The sequence below is a fragment of the Fringilla coelebs genome (genome assembly GCF_963513975.1).
Source record: "Fringilla coelebs genome assembly, chromosome: Z".
Classification (NCBI taxonomy): domain Eukaryota; kingdom Metazoa; phylum Chordata; class Aves; order Passeriformes; family Fringillidae; genus Fringilla; species Fringilla coelebs.
Genome location: NC_140031.1, coordinates 34263770 through 34288988, shown reverse-complemented (window position 1 = coordinate 34288988; position 25219 = coordinate 34263770). Strand labels below are relative to the sequence as shown.

At 39.5% G+C, this 25219-nt stretch overlaps 1 protein-coding gene across 3 annotated transcripts in view; it reads left to right on the top strand.

Annotated features, from left to right (window-relative positions):
• Positions 1 to 776: 776 nt before the first annotated feature.
• The window catches only part of MLLT3 (MLLT3 super elongation complex subunit), a 116740-nt gene continuing 92297 nt past the window's right edge, over positions 777 to 25219 (top strand). For all 3 annotated transcript variants that reach the window (XM_084225347.1, XM_084225346.1, XM_084225345.1), the window contains exons 1-2: positions 777 to 1000; positions 1497 to 1677. In XM_084225347.1, coding sequence (XP_084081473.1) covers positions 989 to 1000; positions 1497 to 1677 — 193 coding nt within the window. In that variant the 5' untranslated portion in view covers positions 777 to 988. The remainder of the gene's footprint in view (positions 1001 to 1496; positions 1678 to 25219) is intronic.

Sequence of the window (25219 nt, the reverse complement as noted above, 5' to 3'; positions counted from 1 at the left end):
GCTGCCATGGCAGAGATTGGCAAAAATAGTTACCGAAAGGACTAAATCAGTTTTCGACGTGCCAAAAGTTACTACCGGCAATTTATGGACAATTTTATGGCTGCTGGAAAACAGTCATCTCACGGACGTCAGCACCGTGATTTAGACATTCACCGTAAATCGCTGCATCTCCACAGGGGCATATTCCCGTGGCAGGAACCCCCACATTATCTGCCATATAGGACGAGAAAAAATGTTTGAGGCGGCAGCCGTGTTTTAGGAGACTCTCAGCCCCTGACAGGTAGAAATAGCAGCTGGCGCTACAAACGTGTTGAAGAATCGCGTTTGTTATTTCCTGCCTGCTGCGTGCCCATCATCACCTGCCGTCCCTGTGCAAGTCGGGCGTTCCCTTGCTGTCCTCCTCGCTTTGTTTTTGCAAGTGGGTTCACCGGGGGCTTTTCAGAGAGGTTTGTTGGTGCGGGGCGCGGCCGTGGCGGAGCTGTCGCCAGGGCCCCGCGCCACGAGCCGCGGGCCGGGCGCGTGGCGCCGCCGCGGGCGCCGGCCGGGCCGCAACCTGTTACTTTAAGGGCGGGCGGGGCGGGGCGGGGGCGGGGCCGCGCGGAGGAGCTTTCGCACCATTGGCTGTCGCGCGGGGCCGGTGCCGCCCCCGGCACTTACTACAGTGTCCCTCACTCTGTGTCAGGCAGGAGCGCGGTGCGCATGCGCGGCGGGTGCTGCGCTGGCCGGCGGGGTTGGGGCGAGCGCCGGGGCTGCCGCGGGCGGGGAGCGGGAGCGCGGGGAGCGGGCGCGGGAGCGCGGGGGGCCGGAGCCGCGAGCCAGAGCCGGCAGCCGCCGCCGCCGCAGCCGGAGCAGCAAAACAGAGGATGCCTGCCTCCCGCTCGCCGCTTCTCTGCGCGCCCGCCATCTCCTCCACGTCCTCATGAATTAGGGCTGCGCGGTGGGGGTGGGGGACGGCAGCGAGCGTCCCGGCGAAACCGGCGCCCCAGGCATGGCCGGCTCGGTGAGTGAGTAGCGCGGGTCTTCTCCAGCCCTCCGCCCCGCGCTGCCCGGCGCCTCCGGGAAGGGGCTGGCGTGACCGCGAATTTCTCTTCGCATGCTGCTTTCCCTGCCTCCCGCTGCTCCCGGTGGCGGCGCGGCGCGCGCACGCACTTGGAGGGAGCCGTGATCCTCCGCCGCAGCGCGGGCAGCGAGCGCCGAGGCGCCGAGCGCAGGACGGAGCGTCCCTGACAGCGGGCCCCGGGTCGCCTCCCCGCGCTCTCCCGGTGACACCGAGCGCTGTCCTACGCCCTCGCCTGCGGGGCCGTTTTTTGTTGTTGCAGCGGTGCCTTGCTGGTTTTGCCAACTCTCCCCACACCAAATCCTTTCTGCCGTGTTTATGGTACGGCTGTGTCCGTGTGTCCCCGTACTGCCCGCGATGGGTCCGGTTCCCCCCGGTCGCCAGCCCCATCTCTCTCGTTGGGGCGCTCACCGGCCGCTCCCCGCCTCTTCCCCCGCAGTGTGCCGTCCAGGTGAAGCTGGAGCTGGGGCACCGAGCCCAGGTCAGGAAGAAACCCACCGTGGAGGGCTTCACCCACGACTGGATGGTGTTTGTCAGAGGGCCTGAGCACAGCAACATTCAGCACTTTGTGGAGAAAGTCATCTTTCACCTGCACGAGAGCTTCCCCAGGCCGAAAAGAGGTAGTGGGGTCTCCCCTGGGATGAGCGCTTGGAGGCGGCCCGGAGCGGGCGCAGGCGGTGGGTCTGTGCCGGTCTCGGTGGAGAACAAAAGCGGTCGCCAGTGCGGTGGTGGGCTGCCGGGGCTCTCTCCCGCCGCTTGTAGGGCTGTCCGGGGTCGGGAGGGGATCCTCTCTGCCCCTTCAGGCGCTTGCTGCCGCGGGCATGTCCACTCCCGTTTGCCTGTGGTCGCAGAGCTTTGTCCCGCCGTGGGTCTGCCCGACTCCTTCGGGTCTCTCGGTGGTGGGTGGCACGGAGTTAGCTTCGGACCCGGCGTAGGTCCTCACTGGCGATTTTTGCCCACGTGTTACTTCCTTCTGGCTGGAGTTGTTTTCTCCCGATGTCCTGTATAACTGGAAATAAGGATGCCTGTATATGTGTTGCTGTTCCAATGTTGGTACTTGTGTTTAGATTCCTTCAACACCCTGCTTGTTCATCTCCTGAGTTTCATCTTTTCGTGAGTACATAAAAAAGTCTCAAAAGGTGCATTTGTGGTGCATGTGTGGTGCATTTGTACCCATACAAGTTTGGCTGGGAGATGTGTAAGAAGCCTTTTGTTTTCGGATCTGTTTCCTGAGCCTTCGCTTGTCTTGATTATTGTAGTGGGATTGGTTGAGGTAACAGTACAATAAAAGAAGTGAGCACATTTATTTATCTATACAGACACAATACTTAGGCATTATCTTTCATTTGTTCTGTTATATTTATTGGCTTCTAGTACTTCTCCAGTTCCTTAGAACAACATTATCATAAATTGTGTCTGCTTGGAGCTGGGGGGGATAAATTGAATGTTCATGGAGCAAAAGAGAGGAAAATTTTGAGTGTTGAGATCAAAAAGCTTAGCTTTGTGGTAGGATAAAAGCATACAATTTTATTTAATGTTTTTCAGTTGGAAAATACCAAGCTGTGACTTTACAGTGACTGTGTTTTCTCTAGAATACTTTCCTTCTCTTAATCATCAAGAGTGTAGGAATTACGTTATTTCAGCTCCAGAGTGTATCATCTGAAGTACAGGCTATTAACTCCCTTTTATTTTCATACTGTCAATGTATTTTTTGGATCTATTTAAATCTGTGGAGTACTACACAAACGGTTTTCAGTGAATTGAATGAAATACTGCAGTCTTATTGCTGAATTAAATTGCCCAGCTTGTCCTGGTGAGTCTTCCTCTTGCTTTCCTCTATTTCTTGTGTAAGAAACAGGACTTTAAGTCAATCTAAATAGTTTGGCAGAAAAACTCCTGAGAACAGATCTAAGAAGCCTAAATAGCTGAGGTAGTATTATTAATATTCAATGAATTAGATGATGTATCATTAAATCAGTGGTAGAAAGTGTGCTTAATACTTGAAGCCCAGTCTGCGTAGGGGTTGGTGGTGATCCTTTCTGCTTTTATTATCTCTTCTCTATTTATTTACTTGCTGAAACCTGAATCTGCTTCCCAAATTTGGTTGCTAGGTGTGATGTGGAGCTTGCTAATAAGAACATAGTTCAGGACTTTTGCAAGTGAGAGATACATCATTTGCTGCTTGCTTTGTGTCTCCAGCTGCTGAGTTCAGTTACACAGTCATTTGTTTTTGTGTTTATTTTGGGGTTTTGTTTGTATGCATAATTTCCATGATGTGGCAACTGCTGGGAAGGATGCCCTCTTGTAAAGCCGGGGAGGGAACTTCTTGTACAGTGCTTGTACCTGCCTTGGGTTGTTGGAGAACTCTGCAGCCACTCTCATTCAGCAGATTATAACGTGGATGGCAGACACTCCATTCACATCTGGACTTTGCTTAGCCTCCTGAAACTACTGGTGCTGAAGAAATTTCAGGTCCTTGCAATCACATTGGGAGAATGGTCCATGTGTGAATGACCTAGAATGTTTTCTGCTATTGTAAAGTGTTTAAAAGGGTGGTGGGAATATGTGCCTTGTAAGTGGTAGCAGTTTGTCTTTCTACTTTAGAAGTACTGTTAAAATTTTTGACAGAAGTACTATAAGGTGGTTTTTTTGTCTCTGTAAATCGGTGCTACTAGTTTGGTTTGATAGCTCAAGTGTTGCATATTTAATAGGAATGATATGCATGTTTGTAGTGTTAGTCAAACTACCTGTTTTCACTTTGCCTGCAGTTATATTCTTTATCATTTTAGCACAGGATAACTTACTGCTTTGAGATACTCAGTAATTTCACAAACGTTTCCTGAGCCATGGGTTTAGCACGCTGAAGTTAGGTGTATAAGATTAATCAAAAGCAAGTACTAGTATACTGGCAAGCCAAAATAGCACCTAGTTGTCTGATAAGTGTTCTTTTTATCTCTGCATTCATGGTAAGAGTGGCTGCTCTGAGATGCATGCATGTTAGGAAAAATTTTCGTTCTTTAGGTCTATCTGTAAAGCTTATGGATCAATTTGAAAATAATAAATCAACAAGCTAAGATAGGTGTTATTAACTCATAAAGTATTTCTGTTACTAGATCACTTTTTCTTAGAGACACAGTAATTGCAGCTACCAGGGGAGGTAAGGGAGATGAATTATTGCCAGGTCATTTGCTTTGCAAATTTATGAGAATAGCTGGATAAACTATCAGTTTGCCAGCTACAACTATGGCTTTGCTTATCTGTTTATGCTAGAAATTTTGGAAATACTACATGTTGGCAGTGAGTTTGCAAAGGTGTGTCCAAGTGTTTGTTCTGCTAATAGTTGCTACAGAGCAAGCAGGGTCCTGTATCCCAAAGTTTCTTTAGTTTTAAGGTGGCAACATTACAGGGGTGGTGTTCAGTCACTGGAGTGCAGAGCAGGTTGGTTTGTGTGTGTTGGCAGGATGGAGGGATGATGGTGACCCACAGGGGACAAAGTGTAGATAAGCTTGAGTGACCTAATGAAATAGTATTCTTCACCATTCAGTCTGTCTCACCTTAAAATCCTGAGCTTGAGACTGTGGTTTTATTGCTTTCTGTTTGCCTTATGATGACTGAGTACTTAAGTTTATCCTTGCATGGTGGAGCATATAGGAGTGTGCAGTGATTTGTCCTTTTTGCTTCATCCTGTTCAATGGTCTGCTCTGCTGTCTGATTTCCATGAGTAGTTTCATGGGGGGAGGGTGGCAGCAGGACTGCTAGTCACATTATGTAGAGTCGAGTCATGCCCAGACTCAATTTCGAGTAGTATTTGCAAGACAAAAGCTCGCTAGGACCATCATGCAATCACAAATGCTACTGTTTGCAAATCTTGTCTGCTGATGGTTGAGAGGAGATGCTGATTGGTTGAGAGAAGAGAATTTTTAAGATTCTACCTTTATTTCAAAGCAGGTACTGCTTATCTTTCATCATTTATGTGAAGAAAATCAGCCTGTGTGTAGAAGTGAAGTATTTTAAAGCATGTCTGTGAAACAAGGTGTGTCATCAGATTGTGGTTGGTTTTGATCCACTGCTATACTGCCTCCAAAAGAGGAGCTGTTGTTCTTGCATCATAATATGTCTCATTAATTGCATGGATGCTAGGCAATGTAGAAATATTTTCTTCTTCTTGACCAACAAATGCTGATGCTCTTCAACAGTAGCCTGACTTACTCTTTCTCTTACCGTATTTCATTTGGATAAGGAAGCGTATCTCTTGTGTTTTGATTACTCATAAGCACACCTCAAAATTGGCATTGGAAATAATGTGTTCTGAGTGGTTAAATTTCTGTCAGTCTGTGGTACTTTTTGACAACCTAAATTTTTCCCATTAAAAAAATAAAGGGTGGTCAGTATTTCTTTGCCAATAGCTTACTCAATGTGAAAATTTTGGTTTGGCCACTGGAATGTTGTAACTTTAGAAGTGGGAGATGTTGCTTTTCTCTGTGGAACTGAGAGCAGTGCTGCTTAGTGCATCTCTTAGCTCAAGAAGTTTTACCATGGTATGGCAAAGTGATGGAAGTAAAGCTGCTTGGTGTTCTAGTACAGGAAGGACCAGATGCAATTGCCTTCTAGAAAGTTCACATTTCCAGCATTGGTTGTTTTCATTAAGGTATTCTGATGAGATTTTAGTGAAGCAGAATAGTTTGAAATGTATCTAGTTACTGTAAAAGATGCCTTTTGTTATTGTTGTTAAATTATTTTTCCTTTTCATGATTTTTAACTGCAAAAAAATACCTTTTTGTGCTCCATTTAAAGTCAATGAGAGTCTTAACTCTATTAATTTTAGTCAGCTGAGTGATGTGAGGATAGGGACCCATGACCAGATTCTTCCTAGATGATTGAAGTTTTCCATTCAGACCAGCTAGTGCAGGCAGACCATCAAGATTACTAAACAGGTAACCAATTTTGTGATGTGTATTTCATTAGAATATTTAGCTACATTTCAAAGAACTTAGATCAGTTTTAGGTCTGTTTTCTTTGCATTTTTTCCCCTCTTAAATTTGCCTGAACCTAACTATCTAAGTGTGATAGGCATACAGGAATTTCTTTTTCATCAATCTAACAGATACGGGTTTCATACTGCATCTTTTAGGTCAGTTGTAGCTCTTAGCTGCAGAATGGTCACATGAAATTACTGATATCAAGTGAAGAACTTCATTTGTTTAACAGGGAATTCTTGAAACTTAATTTTGCTACTACTGAGTATGAAGGTGAATGGTTTCGAGAATACACATGTGGTTTTAGGTGCACTTTATAATTCAGCCAGTAGCAATTCAAAAGGGCATTTCACAGACTTAAAAGAAAGTGTAAAGAGTTTCAATATAGGTAAGCTATCACATTTTATATTTACATGAGTGACATCAGTAAATAATTGGTGGTTTTGATTTTAAGATACTATGTGACCAGAAAACCTGGTTTCTAATAAATAATTTTGCCTTGTTAGTGTGACTCAAAAGATAATCACATTCAAAGCCAATATTTAGGCTTTACTTAGATGTAAACAGTGTGGAAAAAAAACTGGGAAATAATAGGGCTGCTGCATTCTCCAGTGTCAAAAACTTTTCTAGTCTATTTGCTCAGTTTTTTAGGTGGTTTGGTTGTGTGAATTATGTGTTCAATGTGTGTTTATTTTAATTTAATGGGAGGGCCCCTACTCCTACCTACATTTCTTTTCCCTGTAAGCATGTGTCTGCAAGGGCAAATACTGATTTCTGTCCTAAACTGCTAATCAATTCTTACTCCCTTAAGTCGTAAAAGATGAACCTTGGTTATTTCACATTAGGTTAAATTTGTATAGCATTTAGTTGCTGAAACAGTTTTTTTAGTCTTAAAAAAACCTCTAGTTACTTCTTACTAAAGCTACAATATTAATATTCATTGATTGTGGCTCTTCTAGATTTTAGATGGCAGGAAGTGTAGTTTCAGGCCTGTTGTGCAAAAGATCTTTGGATAGGTGTAGAATATTACTTATTTGAAGTAGAGAAAAACAGATTATTCTGCGTAAGATCAAATCCATCACCTTTTTTTAAGTAAGACAACGGAGAAGATACCCCAGTATTAAAACTGGAGTTAGTTAAGTTTTTTTAAGAAAATGAAATCAGTGTGTTGTTGAATCATTATTGTTACCATTCTATTTACATCTGTGCAGTTTTTATCCTTAGAAAAAAAGATGTGTCAGAAATGTTTAAACCATGTATTATTTACAGTTACAGGTTAGGCAATATGAACTGCAGGCATAACTGTCTATTAAGATTTAGTAAGTTGTAAAATGTTGGACATAGGTTTGTTACTTTTTTTTTTGTGGTACTGTTTAAATATGATGGCTCTTCTTGTAACAATGTTGTGCAGTAAGGTTAGGATTCGGGTTTTGTGTGTTTGGTTTGATTTTGGGGCTTTTTATAGCTTTTAAATCAGGTTTTGAGGAGAAATGTTGGAGAGGATTCATCTGTCCTTTGTTCTGGCATAATCTGTAAAAAAGTCAACTTGATACATTTTGGTGGCAACCTGAATGTAAAGCTTGTTAATGATGCTTGCAATAGCTGGGGAAAACTCAGTTAATTTATACATGTTTAATCCACAATTAAATCTATAGGCTGCTGAAGCTTGACTACATGAGTTTTTGTGAGATTCTTGTGACGAACACCTGCAATTTTAAACCAACAGACTTTGGTCCATAGGCAACCATCCTCTTTCTTCCCTTCCTCTCAGTGATTGATAGACAAATATGAAGACAAAGGAACAGTCAAATTCTAACAGTTGTATATGTTTGCATGAAAGTTATGATTTTTCATCTAGTCATAGAACACTTAGCTTGTAATTCAAGATGTTGTTATGTTGTTTGCTTTTTGTATGACTTTTGCCTTTTTGATACACCTTCTATTATATATAAAGGGCTGGAAGAACAGACTGCTGTATAAAATATTTGTATACTTACTTAAACAGCTGTGTGGGAATTGATTTTTAAATTAAATATATTTATATATGTCATCAGAGCTCTTATCAGTATCTTTGGCTTAATTCTCTCCCTTGTATGCCAGGTAGGGGCTGTATCACACTGTTAAATTAATCCTGTGCCGGACTCCTGCACTGACTCTGGCTTTCTAGAGGAGTACAGGTTTGTTTCTTTGAGCTCCCTGGGTGAGCCCAGTGGATCTGTATGAGTTTGATTTTAAACTTTGTGCATGCTATGGTAATGGAGGTCTTGACTGTTACGAAGTCATCTAAAAGGCAGATCAAATGTAATTTCTTTTAAATGCAATTCAGACACGTTGTGAGCAACTGATGCCTACAAATTACAATTGAATGACTGTAGTTACTTGTCCATAATTCTATGTAGAAAACCACATGACTATACAAGGTAGGATGTATGTATTTTTCATAGGACATTTGGTCATAAAGGTAAATACTGGTGTAGGTGTTTCTATTTTCAAATGTCTATGATAACAAAGTGAATTATTACACGTAACAAAGCAAAACAAGAGTAGAACTGAATGAGCAGTGTGAGGTGGATTGATTTTGCCAATGATTCCTATGATAGATATATTGTGGTTTGCAGTAAATCTAAATTTACTATTTGCAACTGCTTTTCTAAAGCTTGTACGGAAGAATTTCACCCAATTCAGTGGGACACTAATTGTTCTGCTCTTTCTAGATAGAAACATAACGTACATCTTGAAATAGGGGTTGACAGACAAGGTGTAGGCTTATAGGGGAAATTGAGGGCTATGTATACTTAGTATACTTTCTTGTATACTTAGATGAAGACAATATTTTACCTTTTGTGTGCAAACTTTAAAGGGCAAGTTATCTAAGAAGGAAAGATGTGGTGATTCAGTGTAAACAGAACTACTTGATGTTGTGGGCTAGAGGCTAGCAATTATGTTGTTTTCCATCATCTCTTTGGAAAAATGGCAGGTCCAAAGATGTTTGCTGTTTCTTGAAGCAGCCTTTCTTGTAATGAATTTTGATTGATAGGTATTAAATGGGTAAGTGAGGTTTTAATTCCTCTTGTTATCATGTACCAGGCTCTATAATAAAAGAATCCACATTTCATTTTGCATAATGTAAATTCTAAGTGAGTATTTTATTGAAGAACTTGGTAAAAATTATTTACACATGGGAGTTTGTGTCATCACAGCATTGGCACCATCTTTTACTGAAAAGAAGGAGAGGGTGGATTAAACCTGAAATCTTGTGTGCTCTCTGGACATGGAGATCCACAGATCTGGCGTAATATTCCAGGGCATGTATTTGTAGTTAGGATGATGACAGATGATTTTCTTTTTTTTGACTTGTTGGGTATTTTTTGTTTTGCTAGTTTTCTTCTTCTTGCCCAGCCTTCTTACAGCACAGTGTAATTCTGGATACTTTTGGTGTCTTAAAATGACTTAGTATGGCTACAACGAAAAGCAAAACTATGTGAAAGAGTCAAGTATATTGAAATTGTACAATCTTTGACTTGTTTCTGTAGAAAGGTCTGAAGGAGTATTGCTTTGAAATAGCTCTAACAAAAGGTTTCTTTAAATATCACTAAGCATAAAAAGCTGAAAAGCTTTTGCATTTAAAAGAGTCGTGTACCCTTGGATTATTTTTTTAGGTGGTGTTGTGTTTTGTCTCTGTGGCGTCAGCTCTTGCTAGGGGAAAGAAATGGGCACTAATAAACAGAAGATTAGTTCTTTTTAGCCAGATCCAATGGAAAGCCCTTTGCACCCAATTTCCAGTTGCTGCCTTTCACTGGAGGAGTGCTTAGTAAGTGGAGGTGCTGCAGAGAGTCTGTGTCTCTCCCGTGCATAGTGTGTGCTTGCTTGCTCCATCTGTGTCTCACAGGGCTTGGGGGTTTTGTTTTGCTGAGCACTGGTCTAGCAGGCACTGCATTCCAGGGCCTGGCTCCTGTGCAGCACAGGCAGCACACAAGGGAGTGACCCAATGGACAGGCCAACGAGGAGACTGAGGTGGATATCTACTGCCAGTGGATAACTCTGCATAGGATCCACACTGGAGTTTTTAAGAACTGGGGAGGAAGGCTGTGGAATGGTTTTGTTGTGTTTTAAGACTGAATGTGGAAAGTATTTATGCAGATTGTTCCCCAAATTTAGTAGCTGATTAGAGAATGGAAGTGCAGTTGAACTAGTTTTGGACTAGGTCAGTTAACTATACAAAGAGGTTCTCAACAGGTAAATTTCAGAAATCTGAAAAATAATGAGCTGGGCATTGGCACGAGGAGTAGCAAGGAATAAAGAGATAATGATAAGAAACATACTTAAGAAGTATATATATTTTTTGAGGGTTAAAAAAAACTCCAAAAGGTGTGTTTTGAAAGTGTATTGCTTTGTTTAGTGTTTCTTTTAGAGGTTGCCAAAGTAATCTTTGTTTACTGTACAGAAATCAGATGATACAGCTTTTGTAAATTTCTCTGTAATATTTAAGATTCCTAATCTATTTTGTTGTTGCTACTATTAAGGCTATGTCTCTTAGAGCTGCAAAGGTCTGCTCTTCTCTGTGATAAAATTCCTGCACTGTTAAGACTAAGTATTTTTGGCACTCAAGTTATTTCCTTGCCTGGCTGTCAGTAATGTGTCTGAAGTGTTTTTAAGTGTGTGGCTTCTGTGAGTATTGTAAATTATTCCATTTGTAAATATTCTAAAACAAAAGGTCCCAACTTAAATTTGGTGAGGCCTTTTTTGGCCCCTTTCAGTTGTGCTGTGTTTTAGCCTATTTCTGCAGAATATTGCTGTGATGTCTTTTCAGCAAAAAGTATTCTACCCATAACTTATAGTCTACTCATTATTCATTACAGTTAATAGAAATGGCAATATAGCCATACAGTTGCATTATCCTTACTCTTTAAAGTGTAGAGATATTTCAGGAAGACTTTTCAGGCTGTATTTTTTTTTTTTTTGAGATTGGTCTAAGACTCGTTTGCTTAAGAAAAAGGCAACCAGAACACATAAATGCGTTCCCTATCTTGTGGTCTTAAACTCCTCTCTGTGTGAGTATGGGGGGTAATAACCCTCCAACCAGTCTCTGTCATTATCTAGTATCTTTTCTTGTAAGGATATTGCCTTTTCTCATTCTCTGTATAAATTCTTCCCTAGGTAATTCTTTAAATAAAAGATATTACAGCTGACTTAAAAATGCTGTGAGGTATTTGTGTATAAATTACTCTGAAGCAGCTCCATCCAAGCTCCTTAAGTGCCTTTGGCAATCGTGTGCAAATACACCAAGACCAGCCCTTGAACCTAAATCAAATAAGGCAGCTACCATCATTAAAATACTTGTTTGCTTCTGCAGGCATTGCCGTCCCATCCTAGCGCTGCCCTTCTAGTGGGTAGCCTGGAAACTAAATAGAAACAAATTTGTTTCTATGAAGCAGATCTACATTAGGTTACTTCCTTGAATTTGTGATATAATAGAGACAAAGTCAAACAATCGTGGCAGACCTTGCAGGTGTTGAAACAAAAGTTCAGTTGTATTGGATTACTGATCTTGGACTGCAGGGATATTTCCTTACATTTTTGTCTTAATGCCTGAACTGAAATTTACATTAGTTGAAATACAAATAAACTACTTGAAGATTGACATTTTAAGCATACAATCAAAAATAGCTGTTGTGTTTCAATATGGAATATTTAAAATGCGGCTTGAGTTTATTTGTTTTTGTGGGGTTTTTTTTTTTGTTTTTTTCAATTTGTATTTAGGAGTAGTTTAAATCTGGGAAGTTGTCAGTATGTGTATTCTAGACAATTTGGTTTCAGTTACTTCTTTTGTAGTCTGTCCTTAGATCTATTATTTTCTTGATTAAAATCTAAATTAACCTCTTTTTTTAAATCAGTTTAATAAGCATTTTATATCTATGTGTTATTTTACATATAGACCTTGCCCACAATCTGTAAATGTGTTTACATATATTGTAATTTTATAGACTTTGTTTTGTGATTTTGGAACCCAATACAGTGATTAGATCAGTTTTCTTGCCTTGAAACTTCAGTCACTTAATCTATACTCAGAAAATTTCTGGAACATCCTTTTACTGAACAGTTTTATTCTGAAATAAAGAAAACTGACATTTGTATCTTTTCATGAAAAACACCAGAGGAAGGTAATGATGATTAAGGCTGGCATGCAGGATAAGGCGCTGAAGATAAGGCTTCTTCTTCCTGCTCTCTGGAGAGAGTTTTCTTTCATTCATTTTATGCAGCCTGTTGTACTGTACATTAATACTACATAGCTGGTGTCTAACCCACTTCTGTAATCACTTTCACAAAACCAGTGTGGGAGCTCACTGGGGGCCCAATGATTGAACAGCAGATTAGGGATACATTATGTGCAAGATGCCTCCAGCAGTGCCCAGGTATGGGATTGAAAGGGTTTTTGCCATTTTAGTTGCCAAAGTTAAGAAGAGTGGACTTCATAAAAATTAGGGAAAATTCTAAATGATCACGAGAAACATGTTTTTTCAAGGGCCACAAAAGAATGGGAAGTGGACACCAACCAGGAAAGGCCAAATATTAAAGGTTACTCTCCCTCTTTTGGTATTCACTTTCTTGACCAAACCGTTTGTTCACCAGGTTGGTACTTACTCTTAAGAGGATGGATTTGGAATGAAATTGTCATTGTCTGTTGGTTTTTTTTTTTTGTTTTGTTTTGGTTTGGTTTGGTTTTTTGGGTTTTTTTTGTTTTTGGTTTTTTTTTTTGTGATTTGGTGGTTTTTGATGATGCTAATTTTCTGCAGCACCTCTAGAAAGTGCGCTAATTCTGCGAGGAGAAAAAATGTGAAATGAATGCATGCGCCTCATTTATACAAATTATGCATGTACTCATGTGTACAGCCTTAGAATAGAGAGTCCATAATTCTGATTTAATATTGACTCTCTATCTGCATTCATACTGGGTGCCTGTGCACATTAGGAATTACTGGCAAAAAATTTTTAATCTTCGACTGAGAAACAGTGGGCACTTAAATAGCAGGGAGTTTAAAGCTGTTTTGCATTTTTTGTGTGTCTACACCAATGTGAATTATATTACTCAAATAGTGTTTTCTTTGGCCAATATGAAAGTTTCTCTCACGTAAAGAAAAATAGTAATCAATCTTCAATTTGTTCAGTTGAATCTCTTCAAAATTCCATGTTAAAAGGAAAAATGTTGCTGGAGTTATTTGGAGGGATTATAGTGTTGTCCCCTAGCCTTTCTCAGAGATTTTTCATGGTTATCAGAAACCATGTCAGTACAGAAACAACAGCTTAAATGTGGGGGAGACCCTTCAATATTAAATATAACAGTAATAATAGTGCAAATGTAAAATGCACTTACATAAATTATCAGGTTCTTGTCTTTGCTGAATCTCTATGTATTTGTAAATTGTTACTGGCAGTATCAGTACCTTAAAGTACCTTTGCTTCCTCTGCCGACTTAGGCGGTTTCTGCATTTCCCTTTACACATTAGGATTATTTGTCTCCCCTTTCTTTGCTTCCACACAAGGAGTGAGAGCTGAATGCTCAAATGTGCTTCCCAACTTGCAGAAAGTGCTGAGGAATCAGGTGTAGTGTGCCTTATGCCCTCTTTCTCAAGGTGTCTGTATCTTTGCCTTCTTGGAAGCAGTGTTGATTTAAACTGTTGCTGTATCTTATCTGTGTTTGTTCTAAGTCACTTTCAAATATAATCATCCCAGTGCTGAGGTTTGGTGTGTTCATGTTTGAACATGTGGGAATTGATATGCCTTATTTTCCTTCTGTGCCTTCTGGAAATTAGATTTTTGGCGCTGCCCTAAGATGGCTTTGAAGCCCTACAGGCAAGCTGGAATATCAAAGGGCTACAGGAATTCAGCCATAATTGTTTTATGGCTTGCCAGAAATCAGCCCTATTTGTATAGGTAGCATAGAAAATAGCTGTGATTTAACAATTTGGTGCGATTTATATCCACCATAAAAATAATAAAAAAAGTTAAAGGGTTATTTTGGAAGCAGGAACTAAGCTGTAAATGCTAATTGCTTCTCCATTTTCTCAAAGGAACAAAAAGGAAACAGGGTTTAGAAAGCTTTCTATTGAAAACTTAAAAAGGACCTTGTCTACTTTGAGGATATTTAATACTATACTTGCACTGTGAAATTGCACCTTTTTTTTCTTTCATTTAGTGCATTTAGATCATGCTATCCAAAATGTGCATGTTAATATGAACTTGTTTACTAGTAAGTCAGAGGGAGAATTCATGCAAACTTATGCAGCAGTATGAATAAGTAGTCCAAGTAACCTCAGTTCTGGAAAGTTTGGATTAGTTATTTTTCTTTGGTGAGCGTAAGCTTGATTCCCTTGCTGTCTTCTGGAAGTCTTGCTCCAAATTACTTTCCATTTGTGACTGAAAAGTTAACTGTGCCAAGCAGAAATTGTGGTTTGATACGTTCTTTGTTGCTTGGGGAAGCTCTCTTGAAGTGTTGGTACTCTTATTTGGAAGCCAGGGGTTAGGAAGCACTGGATGCTTATTTGGCTGTACTGGGTACACTAAAAATGTGAATAAATATGCAAGGTGATCCCAGATCCCAGTGTAGGGGACTGATGTAAGGAAAAAGTGTTCTCTGGGTTACCATTCAGTGGCTTGTGGTAAGAGCAAGTGCTGGAAGATAATTTCTTAGAAAAATGTAGCACTTAAAGGGATGTGACTTGGCACTAAGAGAAGCTAATGCCATGATTTGGAGAGCTGTTGCTGTGTCTCTACGCACGTCTGAAGAGATGTGGAACTGCAGGTCACTTGTAAAGCAAAAAAACTAGTTGGTAGCAGGTGAAACCGGGGCATCAAGGCAATGGTGTTGCAAGCACTTTTGAGCATTTAGTTGGGAATAGTCTATACTCTGTAAATGCAGCAGACCATGAAATGAAAAAAATATCCAACTTAAAAACGAAAATTTGAGACCCAGAAAAATCAATGACCCAGTACAGCTTGCTGAGCATGGCAAAGGCTAACAATTCTGTACCAGTACTCATCCTTTTGCTGGTCTGTGTAGGTGTGCAGATATCCAAGCTGGTTTTAGTAGATTAAGCTCACCTGATTTCTTTCTCTGATCTCATTCTGGTTCCAGAAAGCTGCTGATTTCTTTTGGAATGTTAATATTGTTCAAGAAGCAATGAAACTTCTGTTCGCTATTGGACTTAACTTGATACATGAGCAAGGTTTGGCACTTCTAGTACTGGCCTGCCCTATCAAATCTCAGTATTCCTGTTAGCTCTTGCTCTGAAAATCTTTGAAAGAGATTTTTATCTCAAGAATTAATGCCATTCGTGTTGCTACCAGTGGCACTCCTGTCACTCTGTCACCAAAAAGACTTTTGCCTTGGTCTTGTGGTATCTGGAGGTGACTGGACATTTTAATAAGCTGAGGGATTTGTCTTAAATTTGTTCTTCCTAGATCTCTTTATTTAAAGCTGCTTGTTCTGAATGGCTTTCAGCCTCTGTTTATACCCTTAGTTGGTTTTCAGCTTTGATGTTCATCTGTTAAACATGGAGGAAACTCTTGAACATTTGTAGGTGTGATTGTCATATGGACTGTGGGTCTTTTTCAGTAACTAAATCTTGCATTTAAGACATAGCTATTTCTTAGTTTATGTTGTCTCCTGATTTGAGTTGTCTTGCTAGTAATTTGGCCTGACAAGTATTGCCCTTCTTATAAAGCAGTGCTCAAGGTTCAATTCTTGGGCTTCTCAGTGAGGTAACAATGTCCTTGCTGGGATGGGATTATTTAAAAGTAGCTGGTGAGGGTGAGGGTTTGGAATCTGTATTTTGTATTGCATTGAATATATATTCCATTTGCTTCTTTGAAAAGCTTTGCCAGCAATGGAAACAATACAGTTGATCCAAGAAGGAAGACAAATACATGGTGCAAATACTTCTATGCAATGAGGTGTGAGAAATTGCACAACTTAATATTTAGCCTGAATTGAATTGCCATTCAAACTATGTTGTTAGAGGATTTATCACTTCAGGTAACTTGGGTGCAACTTGACAGTGCAGTTAATGGTTTAGGCATTGTGTGGCTTAAATTGTTTTCGTATAATTTACATTCTAAATTATTAGAAAGTCATTCAGTTGTGCTAACATTCAGAGCGGTAACAGGTTGGAGACTTCGGATGTATCTCAATTAGCTTTTAAACTTGTGACACATCTAACTCAACTGGCTTGTGAAGGGGGACTCTCCAGCCATCTGCTGTAATATCATGGCTGTAATGATTTCACTTTCAGCAAGTTCCTAGTATTAAATAAGTTTGAGATCTAACTTGTGTTGAGAGGCAAAATTAAATTAAAAGTTGATGTAGTTGTGATTTGTGGGCATCTGACCTGTGAGCTAGCCCACAGGAGGAGGAGGTGCATTTGCTGTGTATCTTCCACTTTATATGCTTGTGTGGTCTCATTTGGTTGCAGTTTTCCCCTTGATATCTTTGTGCAAAGGAACTATACGCAGTCTGTGGTAGGTGAAGTGCCTTTGTGAGTTTTTCATTCCATACTGTCCCCATTCTCAGCTTCTAAACTAACAATCATGTGGCATTTCTGATTATCTTGGTCTCTGTGCACTAGTTGAGGCGCCCAGAGGAGTTTATTTTCCATTTGCTGATATGTGTATCCTGCACTTGTATATGCATTGCAGTTCTTGGGTAAGAATCTGAAGTGCATCCATTCTTTCTGTGCTCACTAAGAGTGCCTGAGAGACTTTAAAAGGTAATGGGTCCTTACAAGAGGTCTTGTTTATACCACTTCTTTGTACTTGCTGCTATGTCATTATTTCCTGTGTAAAGTTTATAGCAAAAAAACCTCTGAACATGATCCCTTTTAAACATCTATAAAATAAGATCTCTAGCTGCAGAAAGTGATTTGCAGCTTGTGAGCTCATCTACCAAGCTGAAGTGCATTATGACTAACCTTATTGTGCCTTAGTTAAGGATGAAAATAAGTTGTTCTGAAGTTGCTCAACACACCACTTAGACACTGTGTTCTCCTCTTACTCTTTCTCAAGGATTGCTGTCCTGGTTTTTAGACAACAGATTTTATTCTCAGAGCTCTTGTAAATACAATTGGATTCATGCAACAGCAAAAAACTAAGTAGAGTGCATATGTGACTTGGTAGGTGTGGATGCAGCCTGCTCTCAAAATGGGTGGCTCATCTTCTTCAGAGAAAACTTGTCACATAAGATGATTTACTGTGTTAAAACAAAATACATCCTTCAATTCCTTGAATGCCTAAGTATTGCTTTGATGTTGCTGCTGATGTTTTGTGGTCTCGGCTCTCACACTTTTTTACAAGAAGCTTTAACTTACTGTAGAACTGTGCTTTTAGGGAATTTCACTTATTTCTAAGACCTGCAGACTTTGCAACATGTTTGGGAGTTACAGAAGACTGCAGTATTAATTTTAAAGAACCAAAGGAAATTGCAAGGCTTAGGCAAAAGTTTCCACTCTAGCTGACAAATGGTTATCTGCCAACTAGGAACCACTCAGATCTGTAATAAGAGAAGGGTAATAGAAAGCTTTTCTTTTCACTTAAAAAGACAGTAATGTCATATTTTAAAAAGCTTTTTTCTTTAGTTTTTCCAGTGATACATTTTGTTTTTCTTGAAGTGGCCTGTGATACTCTGTTTACTCCAAGAAGTAAGATAAGGAAGACCAGAAAAGGGAGCTGTTTTAGTATTTTTAAGAGTTTGTACATTTCTGAAGAGCAGTGAATTCCCTCTCCGTTTGAATGCCTGCTGGGTTACCAGTATGAAAGTCATATGGTACTCCAGGAGGCTTCACTGCCCAACCAAGCAAGGGGTTTAAAAACTTCTAGTGTGGTCATGCCAGAGCTGGTCTTACACTTTCAGGTATCTGTGCTATCCATGCAAATCATGTTTATGCCTTTTATGTTCTGTGTGCGTCTTGAATTTTTCACTCTGTTTTGTTTCTGTGTAAGAGCATTTAAATTGTCTAATTGGTTTCTCAACTGGTAATCTTAAATCCCCAAATAAATTAGTCAGACTACTTCTTGGGTTCAATATTTGCAGAGGAAGAGGAAAATAACCTCATAACGTCTTTCCTTTTATAGCATTTGACCAAAATGAGCAGGCATTTTTTGTTGTCTCCAGATCTGATGCCAGAGATGAAGGTTATTGCAGTGACACTTGAAAATATGCCACTTAGTTCAGTGTGCTCTTTTTAGGGCGTCTACTTGGCACACTGTCACAGTGATAGCAGTTCTTTTGTCAGCTGAATGGTATACTAGTGGTGGAGAGTAAGCTGCAGTCTGTCAGTGGCATGGGAGCTGAGCTCTGCCTGCCCGGTGCTCAGAATTCTCTCTACTACAGGCTCATAACACAGTAAGCTTTTATAGCATTGTGGTTTAAGGTGGACATGAAACTAAAATGTGACAAATGTGATTATTGATTTGGTGTGTCTGTTATAGATTTAACTGGATGCAAAGTGTTACCTTTTTATAAGGATAAACAAAAGAGGTCAGCACTGGCTCAGGCTACCTCTTATGGTTTTGACAGTTGTATACCAAAGCCACGACTTTAACACTCTACAGGGGCACTGATCCATACTGAAACTGAACCACCTGTTCATTTTCCCAAAGAAATTAATAACCTGGCAACAGTCTTACTTCATAAAAATAGTGCCAACCTTTATTTCTCATAGTGAGTATTTTTATTTATAACTCATCACTTCCTGATTCATGCAGTCAGCACAAGTTTGGTAGAAATTTGAAGTTCAGTGGCTTTCTGTGGATGTGAAGTCTTTCTTCTACAGCAGAAGAGTATCTTCTGGATCCAAGAAAGTAAAATAAATTTTTGTTTCTGAATGGGCTAGGCTTAAAGGTGCAGCATTTCCAGTGGTACTTCTGGCACTTGGTACACCATGTCAGGCTTCTAAAGCACCATTCCACAGCATCTAGCCAAGGAACAGCATTGGAGTGTTTTTTGCCTTCCTGACAATGGTAGGACGTGGTTGGACTATAATACTCCAAACACTGTTTCTTAATGCAAGCCTAAAGACTCATGCCAGTTGCTTGGCAAAAATGAAATCCTCTTTCCAAGTTGTAGAACAGAAAATTGTGGAAAGCAGGTGTACTGGTTAGTACATCTGTCTAGAGTCCTCTCTCATGTTTCTGCTGGCTTCAGATTTTATACTCATGTAAAACAATTAAAAAAAAAAAAATTGTGGCTTCTGTTAGTTGTTGTGATCTTTTAGATGACAGATTTTGTTGCCTCACTAACGACAAAAGGAAGTCCTTGACTTGGGTTGCTGAGTGTAGGCACAAGTACCAGGAGTGTTTTCTGTCCAATAAGGACAACTAATGTCTTCATTGAGTACCTGGAAAGGTAGAATAGTCTGCTGTCTTCTTCTTTTGCTTGCTTCCAGACCAGCAGTGTTCAAAAGACAGGCTGTGACATCGGGATAAATTTTAGCAATGGAGACTTCTTGTGTCATCAAGGTAGGGTTAATAAATATGTTTCATTTAAGCAAGATGAGAGAAGAAGAAGCTTTAAAATCACATATGCAAAAATTTTTCTCTCATAATGGTCAATTTGTTTGTCGTGCATCTATAGCCATATGAATGGGGCCAGATGCAAAAATTTTCTGACAATTTTTTCAAAAGGCCTATTTTAACTAGTTTTATTAAGGAACCAATTGAAGCCAGTGGTGTTGTGCTGCATGCTATGCCTCTCAGGTTCCAGCAAAGTAATTTGAAGTTTCAAGCTGTTGTCATACAAGCCCTTAAAATCTACCTGCTCATAAGGAATTTTATTAAAAATGTTTAAACTGTTTCTGACCTTCTCTAATGGAATTGTAATTATTCCTTTTCAGCATAGCCTGTAGTTGGAAACAAATGGCTCGGATTTTTCAAAGTTAAATATGTGGAGTGTCAGTGCAACTGAATGCTCTTACAAAGCTTTGAATGGGCTGACTTGAGAAGGTATGGCCATGGAATCAATGGGAGTGCAAACAAAAAATAAAAAGGTAAAGAGGGTCTTGTTATCCAACACATGGATAGTCCACAGTGGTTAGCTCAAGTTTGCCTTCCACTTCTCAAATTTTAAATGCTTTTTTGCGGGCGTTTCCTGGCTTGTAGAATTGCCTTAGGTAAGGTAAGAGAAGTGGCCCATGTTTTTTATTGAAAGCATATATAGTAAGTGCTTGGGCTTTCTCTATCTTCTTCATTCTGTGGAGAGTAGAGGTACTGTGGGCATTTGTCCAGAATCAAATTTCAGGGGAAGTGTGTGGGACAAGTGGTGAGCACAGACTCACCAGGAGCTTTAGAGTGAGTATTTTTCCTAGTTCAGTGTTAAGCAAAGCAGTCTTACCCACAAGTCATTAAACATTTGAGTATCCTCTGACTTACATGAATGCAGAGGCAGTTCTAACTAGTTATTAACATTCTTGTGAGACACAGAAACTGCCATGGCTGTCTACAAACATTGGTGAACTTGGTTCTCCTATAGCATTACAGCTTAGTGGAGAGAGAAATTCCTGCACGTTGTTAGAAATTTGAAACCTCAAAGAGTATGAGATTGTCAAGGACAATGAATGAAAAACTGGAGCGGACATTTCTTTGATTGGATTCAACAGGTTGTTACTTACCCCATACTTTTAGTGGCTGGAAAATACCTGATGTAACAATGAGACAAGTTGTTCCTAGAACCTAGGGGAGAAAAATATTCCACAAAAAAATTAGAAGGTGCAAATTCAGTCTTCTTTGTCAGGTCTGAGATAAGTATAATGAGGAAATCCTGCAAAAAAAAAGGAATAAGATTCTGTTAGTAATTTAATACATTGTAATTCAAGCTGATTTTTCTTTCACTTCCTTTGTTCTAGGTAGGTGTTGTAATTTCAGGTTTTTATTGTTTGGGATTTTTTGGGGTGTTCTTTTTTCTCTCTTTTTCCTCACCCTGAAGAGCTTGGTAATTATTGTGCTATTTTGGGGATTTCTATCTGCTTAAGAAAAGGTCAAAACTGTTAACATCTTTGTATGATGTCAGTGACAACACTGTCTCCTAGATGAAATTGGCAAGCAAGTTGTTCATGCTGTGTGTGTAACTAATCCTGCCTTCTGATAATTCAGCCCCTTCTTTTCTAAAAACTTAAGTGCCTTTACTGTGGTTATGAGCGGTTGTGGACAGCAGTTTGAGTTCAATGGAGGTGTGTGCTTTAACACCTGAATGTTGTTTTGAAAAAATAGCAGCCCCCACCTCCCCACGGGCACCCTCAGATATCTTAAAAGTCAAACATATGGGCTTGTATTTTTTATATGTTTTGAAAAATTTGTCAAAGTTCTATATTTTTTAAAAAAGATAATTAGCTTAATGAAACCTTTTGTGTCCTTACTAACATATTTTGCTTTGAAACATGAGGTATCTTTTAAAAAACATCAAAAGTTCCAACACCTCAGGCCTGAAAAGGCAAATTCTTGAACACAGTGGTAAAACACTCTGAGGCACATGCATGAAGCTGCATACTTGCCTAAGTGTTTGCAGGCCTAAAGTCTTTGTTTTTGTTTTCTTTTTTTTTCATTCTGTCATTCTCTTTTCCCATTGCCTTGGAAAAAAAGGGATTCTACCAATTACGGCACTTTTTTTTTCTCACAATACGCTATTTGGAAATTGACTATACTGTTTGATTTCTGTAAAATATGTAAAATTGTGCCGATTACTATAATTTGAAGCAGTTTGTTTTGGATGTTATTCTTAGAATAGTTTAACTTTTTTTTCCTGAACCCTTTTCCAATACCCAAAAACCTTCCTTTAGCGTCTTTCTGAAATCTGGTTTTTGGGGCTAGTTCTTTTTTTTCCGTTTCCTCTGCCAGTACTGCAGTGTTAGTAAGAGAAAAGTAATAGATTATTGCTAACATTTCATAGAGAGAAATTGTGCTGAAGAGGTGACTCATTTTGTACTTAACAGACAACTTTGGATTTCCTGACTTCCTGGAAGGTGTTTGGAGGTTACTATGAAGTAATGAATGTTTTATTGGTGAAATATTTATAGTTTATGTTGTTGATTTAGTTCATTGTATGGATGATTTATTTCAGAAGGCTTCCTCCGAAACAGCTAGCCAGGTAGTTGTTATCAAATGCTTATGTTATTTAAGCTTTGCCATTGTAATACCATAACAGAAAAATGCTCAGGTGAATTACGTTACGGGTATGTTTTTATAGACCTTAAAAAATAACTGACTTCTTGTAGTGTTACGCTCTCTGGAAAGCTGAAAGAGGTGTGTGTCAGACTTCAGGTCATGATCTTGGGTCTTGATGTTAGGAGGTGTTTGAATCAGATTAACGACCTTGAACATAATAATTGTCGTACCAATGTATGTATTATAACTTCACATCCAGCACTAAATGCATTTTAGATGTAACTGTAGAAAATTTAATGAAGTCAAGTTCCTTAGGAACTTAGTTTTTTTATTTAGGAAAATAGTTTTTTTATTTTGATGGTAAGTTCAGCAATGAGTTACCTTATATAGCAAGCAGACAAGAAAGAAGAAAACAGGCTTTTTTCAGGAGTACCCACTGGTGCGACGAGAGGCAATGGGCACACGTTAAAGTACAGGAAATTCCATCAGAACTGACCAGTCCTCTTTTTTTTTTCTATCAAAACTGTACAGTAGGTCAAGTGCTGGATGACATTACCCAGACTCTCCATCCTTTAAGATGCTCAAGCTTCAGCTGCCTGGGTACTTGAGAAACCTTTTCTGCTTGGAAGTGGTGGGAGGAAGAGACACTGAAGCTGACTAGAATTCAGGACAAAAAGGGGAATTCCATGGTGTCCTCCAACCTCAACTGCTGTGATATAGCAGAAGATGTAGCTAGAGACCTGATATTAGCAAAGAAGTTATGCATGCAGCCCAAAGCTCTCTTCCTGATTTGCACTCTGACAGAAACTATGCTGTGAAACTGATGGATGCAGTATGCTCTGGATGTCGCAAGCTTCCTGGTGTTCAGAAAGTGATGAGAGAAGTTTATACTAGAAAAGGTGACCAAGGAGTTAGAATGTAGCAGTTACTGCTTATTACAGAATGGTTTGAGCTGTAAGGGACCTTAAAAATCATGTAGTTTCAAACCCCCTGCCATGGGCAGGAGCACCTTCCATTAGACCAGCTTGCTCAAAGTTCCATCCAGCCTGGTCTTGAAACACTGCCAGGGACAGGCATCCACAACTCTGGGAAAATGCTTACATTTTTTTGTTTAAATTTGTTTGTAATTTTCAGTGGTGCGTGCTCTCAAATAGAGAAAATGTGTGTGTGAAGCATGACTGTATTCTTCCTTTTTATTATTATTTTCTCTTGACATCCATTTTTGGCTATGGTTGAAGAAGAAGTAATGAGCTGAGAGGCCATTTGGTTTCATCAGCTTTGGGATTTTTATATGGGGTGCTCCATTGCATGAACAGAGAGCACAAGAGAAATGTGATTTTCAGTCCTTAGGGATTGTGAAGATTTGCTTAGAATGTTTGGACTTATGGTGCTTATGGCTCTAAATCTTGTGTGTCACCATTTCCTGCTACAACCGACAAAAGAGACTCTCCCACTTTGCATAGGAAAATTTGGGGTCTGCAAGAGAAACAGAAGATAAATCTGTTGCTAGAGAACTAAAGGCTTTTTGGAAGGTTTTCTAAAGAAAAAGGTAATAAAATGTAAATATAAACATGGACAAACTTGAAGTAACTGAGATTTCACATCTCTAGGATGAATTAAGAGGCACTGCTGTCTCAGGCAGGGCTTGGGAAGTACATTCAAATATGACAGCGTCTTAATTATACTTGAAACAAATTTCTGTTTTTCTCTCTTCCTCTATGTCCTCCTTTATAAGTCAGTTGAATTCATCCCTGGATTGTTTCTTTGCTGTACTTGATGCTGAAATTCACATCCTAATGAATGAAAGTATTTCCTGTCTGAAAAGGAGTTTTCCAACTATTACAAATCCAAAACCTTCTCATCCTCTTTTCCTTTATTAGTAATTCTAGTTAATATTTCTTTCTTCCTGCCTGTCATTTTTAAGTGATTAGCTGTATGTGAGAAGCTACCCTTGAGATCTGCAGAGAGTTGAAAGATTGGTCCTTGACAAAGGCAAATGATTTTCAGTCCCTTTACATTAAAGGAAGATCTAAGGATTAGAAGGAAAAACACAGTGTTCTATTGGATTACTCTGTGCTTGTAAGGTGCAGTTTTTTGTACTGGGGGTGAAGATAAATCTGTGCCCAATTTTTGCTTTTGTTTTTCTTTATTAGGTAACACCAGAATACCTGCAATAAGTTGAGAGTTGTCTGTTTGAGAGCCTTTTATGTCTTGTTGATGCTCACCCGGCTCAGTTTGTTGTTAAAATGAGCTTTTGGCTGAATTTGGGGAGGAAAGGAAGGAGGAGAGAGCAAGTGAATTTTAAAGGAGTGCTTCAATGCCCTGCATGTAAATATAGAAAATTTAAATAGGTGTTTAAATTGATAGAAGACTAAATCATGCCTTAGCCTTTTGGTGGAAGAAAGGGAGAAATAATTTTATATATATATCTATCTTTCAGGAATGAGATTGAATTCATGCAGGACAGGCTAATTGAAAACAAACAGTGTAAAATTTGGATTAATATAGCATTGGAACATATGATTTGATGTACCAGGCAAAAATTGTTGAATTATTTTACGTACAGAAGAAATGGAATGTTTATTTGCAGACTTTGTCAGTAAAATCATGTGTGGCAACCTCTATAGTGGAGTATACTGTGAAAAATCTTGGCTGTGTTTGCCAATGGGTTTTTTTACCTAGACAGTTGGGAGCTACGGCAGTTTTGGTTGCAAGTCTTCCAGGTGTTTTTTAATGGTAATGGTGTACTGTGAAACACAGTGCTGATGTTAGCATCTTTAAGAGAAATAGGATTTTTAGGTTTGGTGTTAGATTGTTTAAACTTATTTTTTGTGAAAGATTTTCAAATTCATTTGTTTTTTCATCAGTTCATCAACGATTAGCCTGATTGCTTTCGGTGTTTATTAAGTCTCCTTTCTTCCTTTTGGTATGACTGTGATTCACAGCGGTATATGTGTATATATATAATGTAAAAAAAGAAAAGTCTGTCAATACATGTGCTTAAAACAAATGCCTATATGTGTTTAAACTTGGCTTTGTT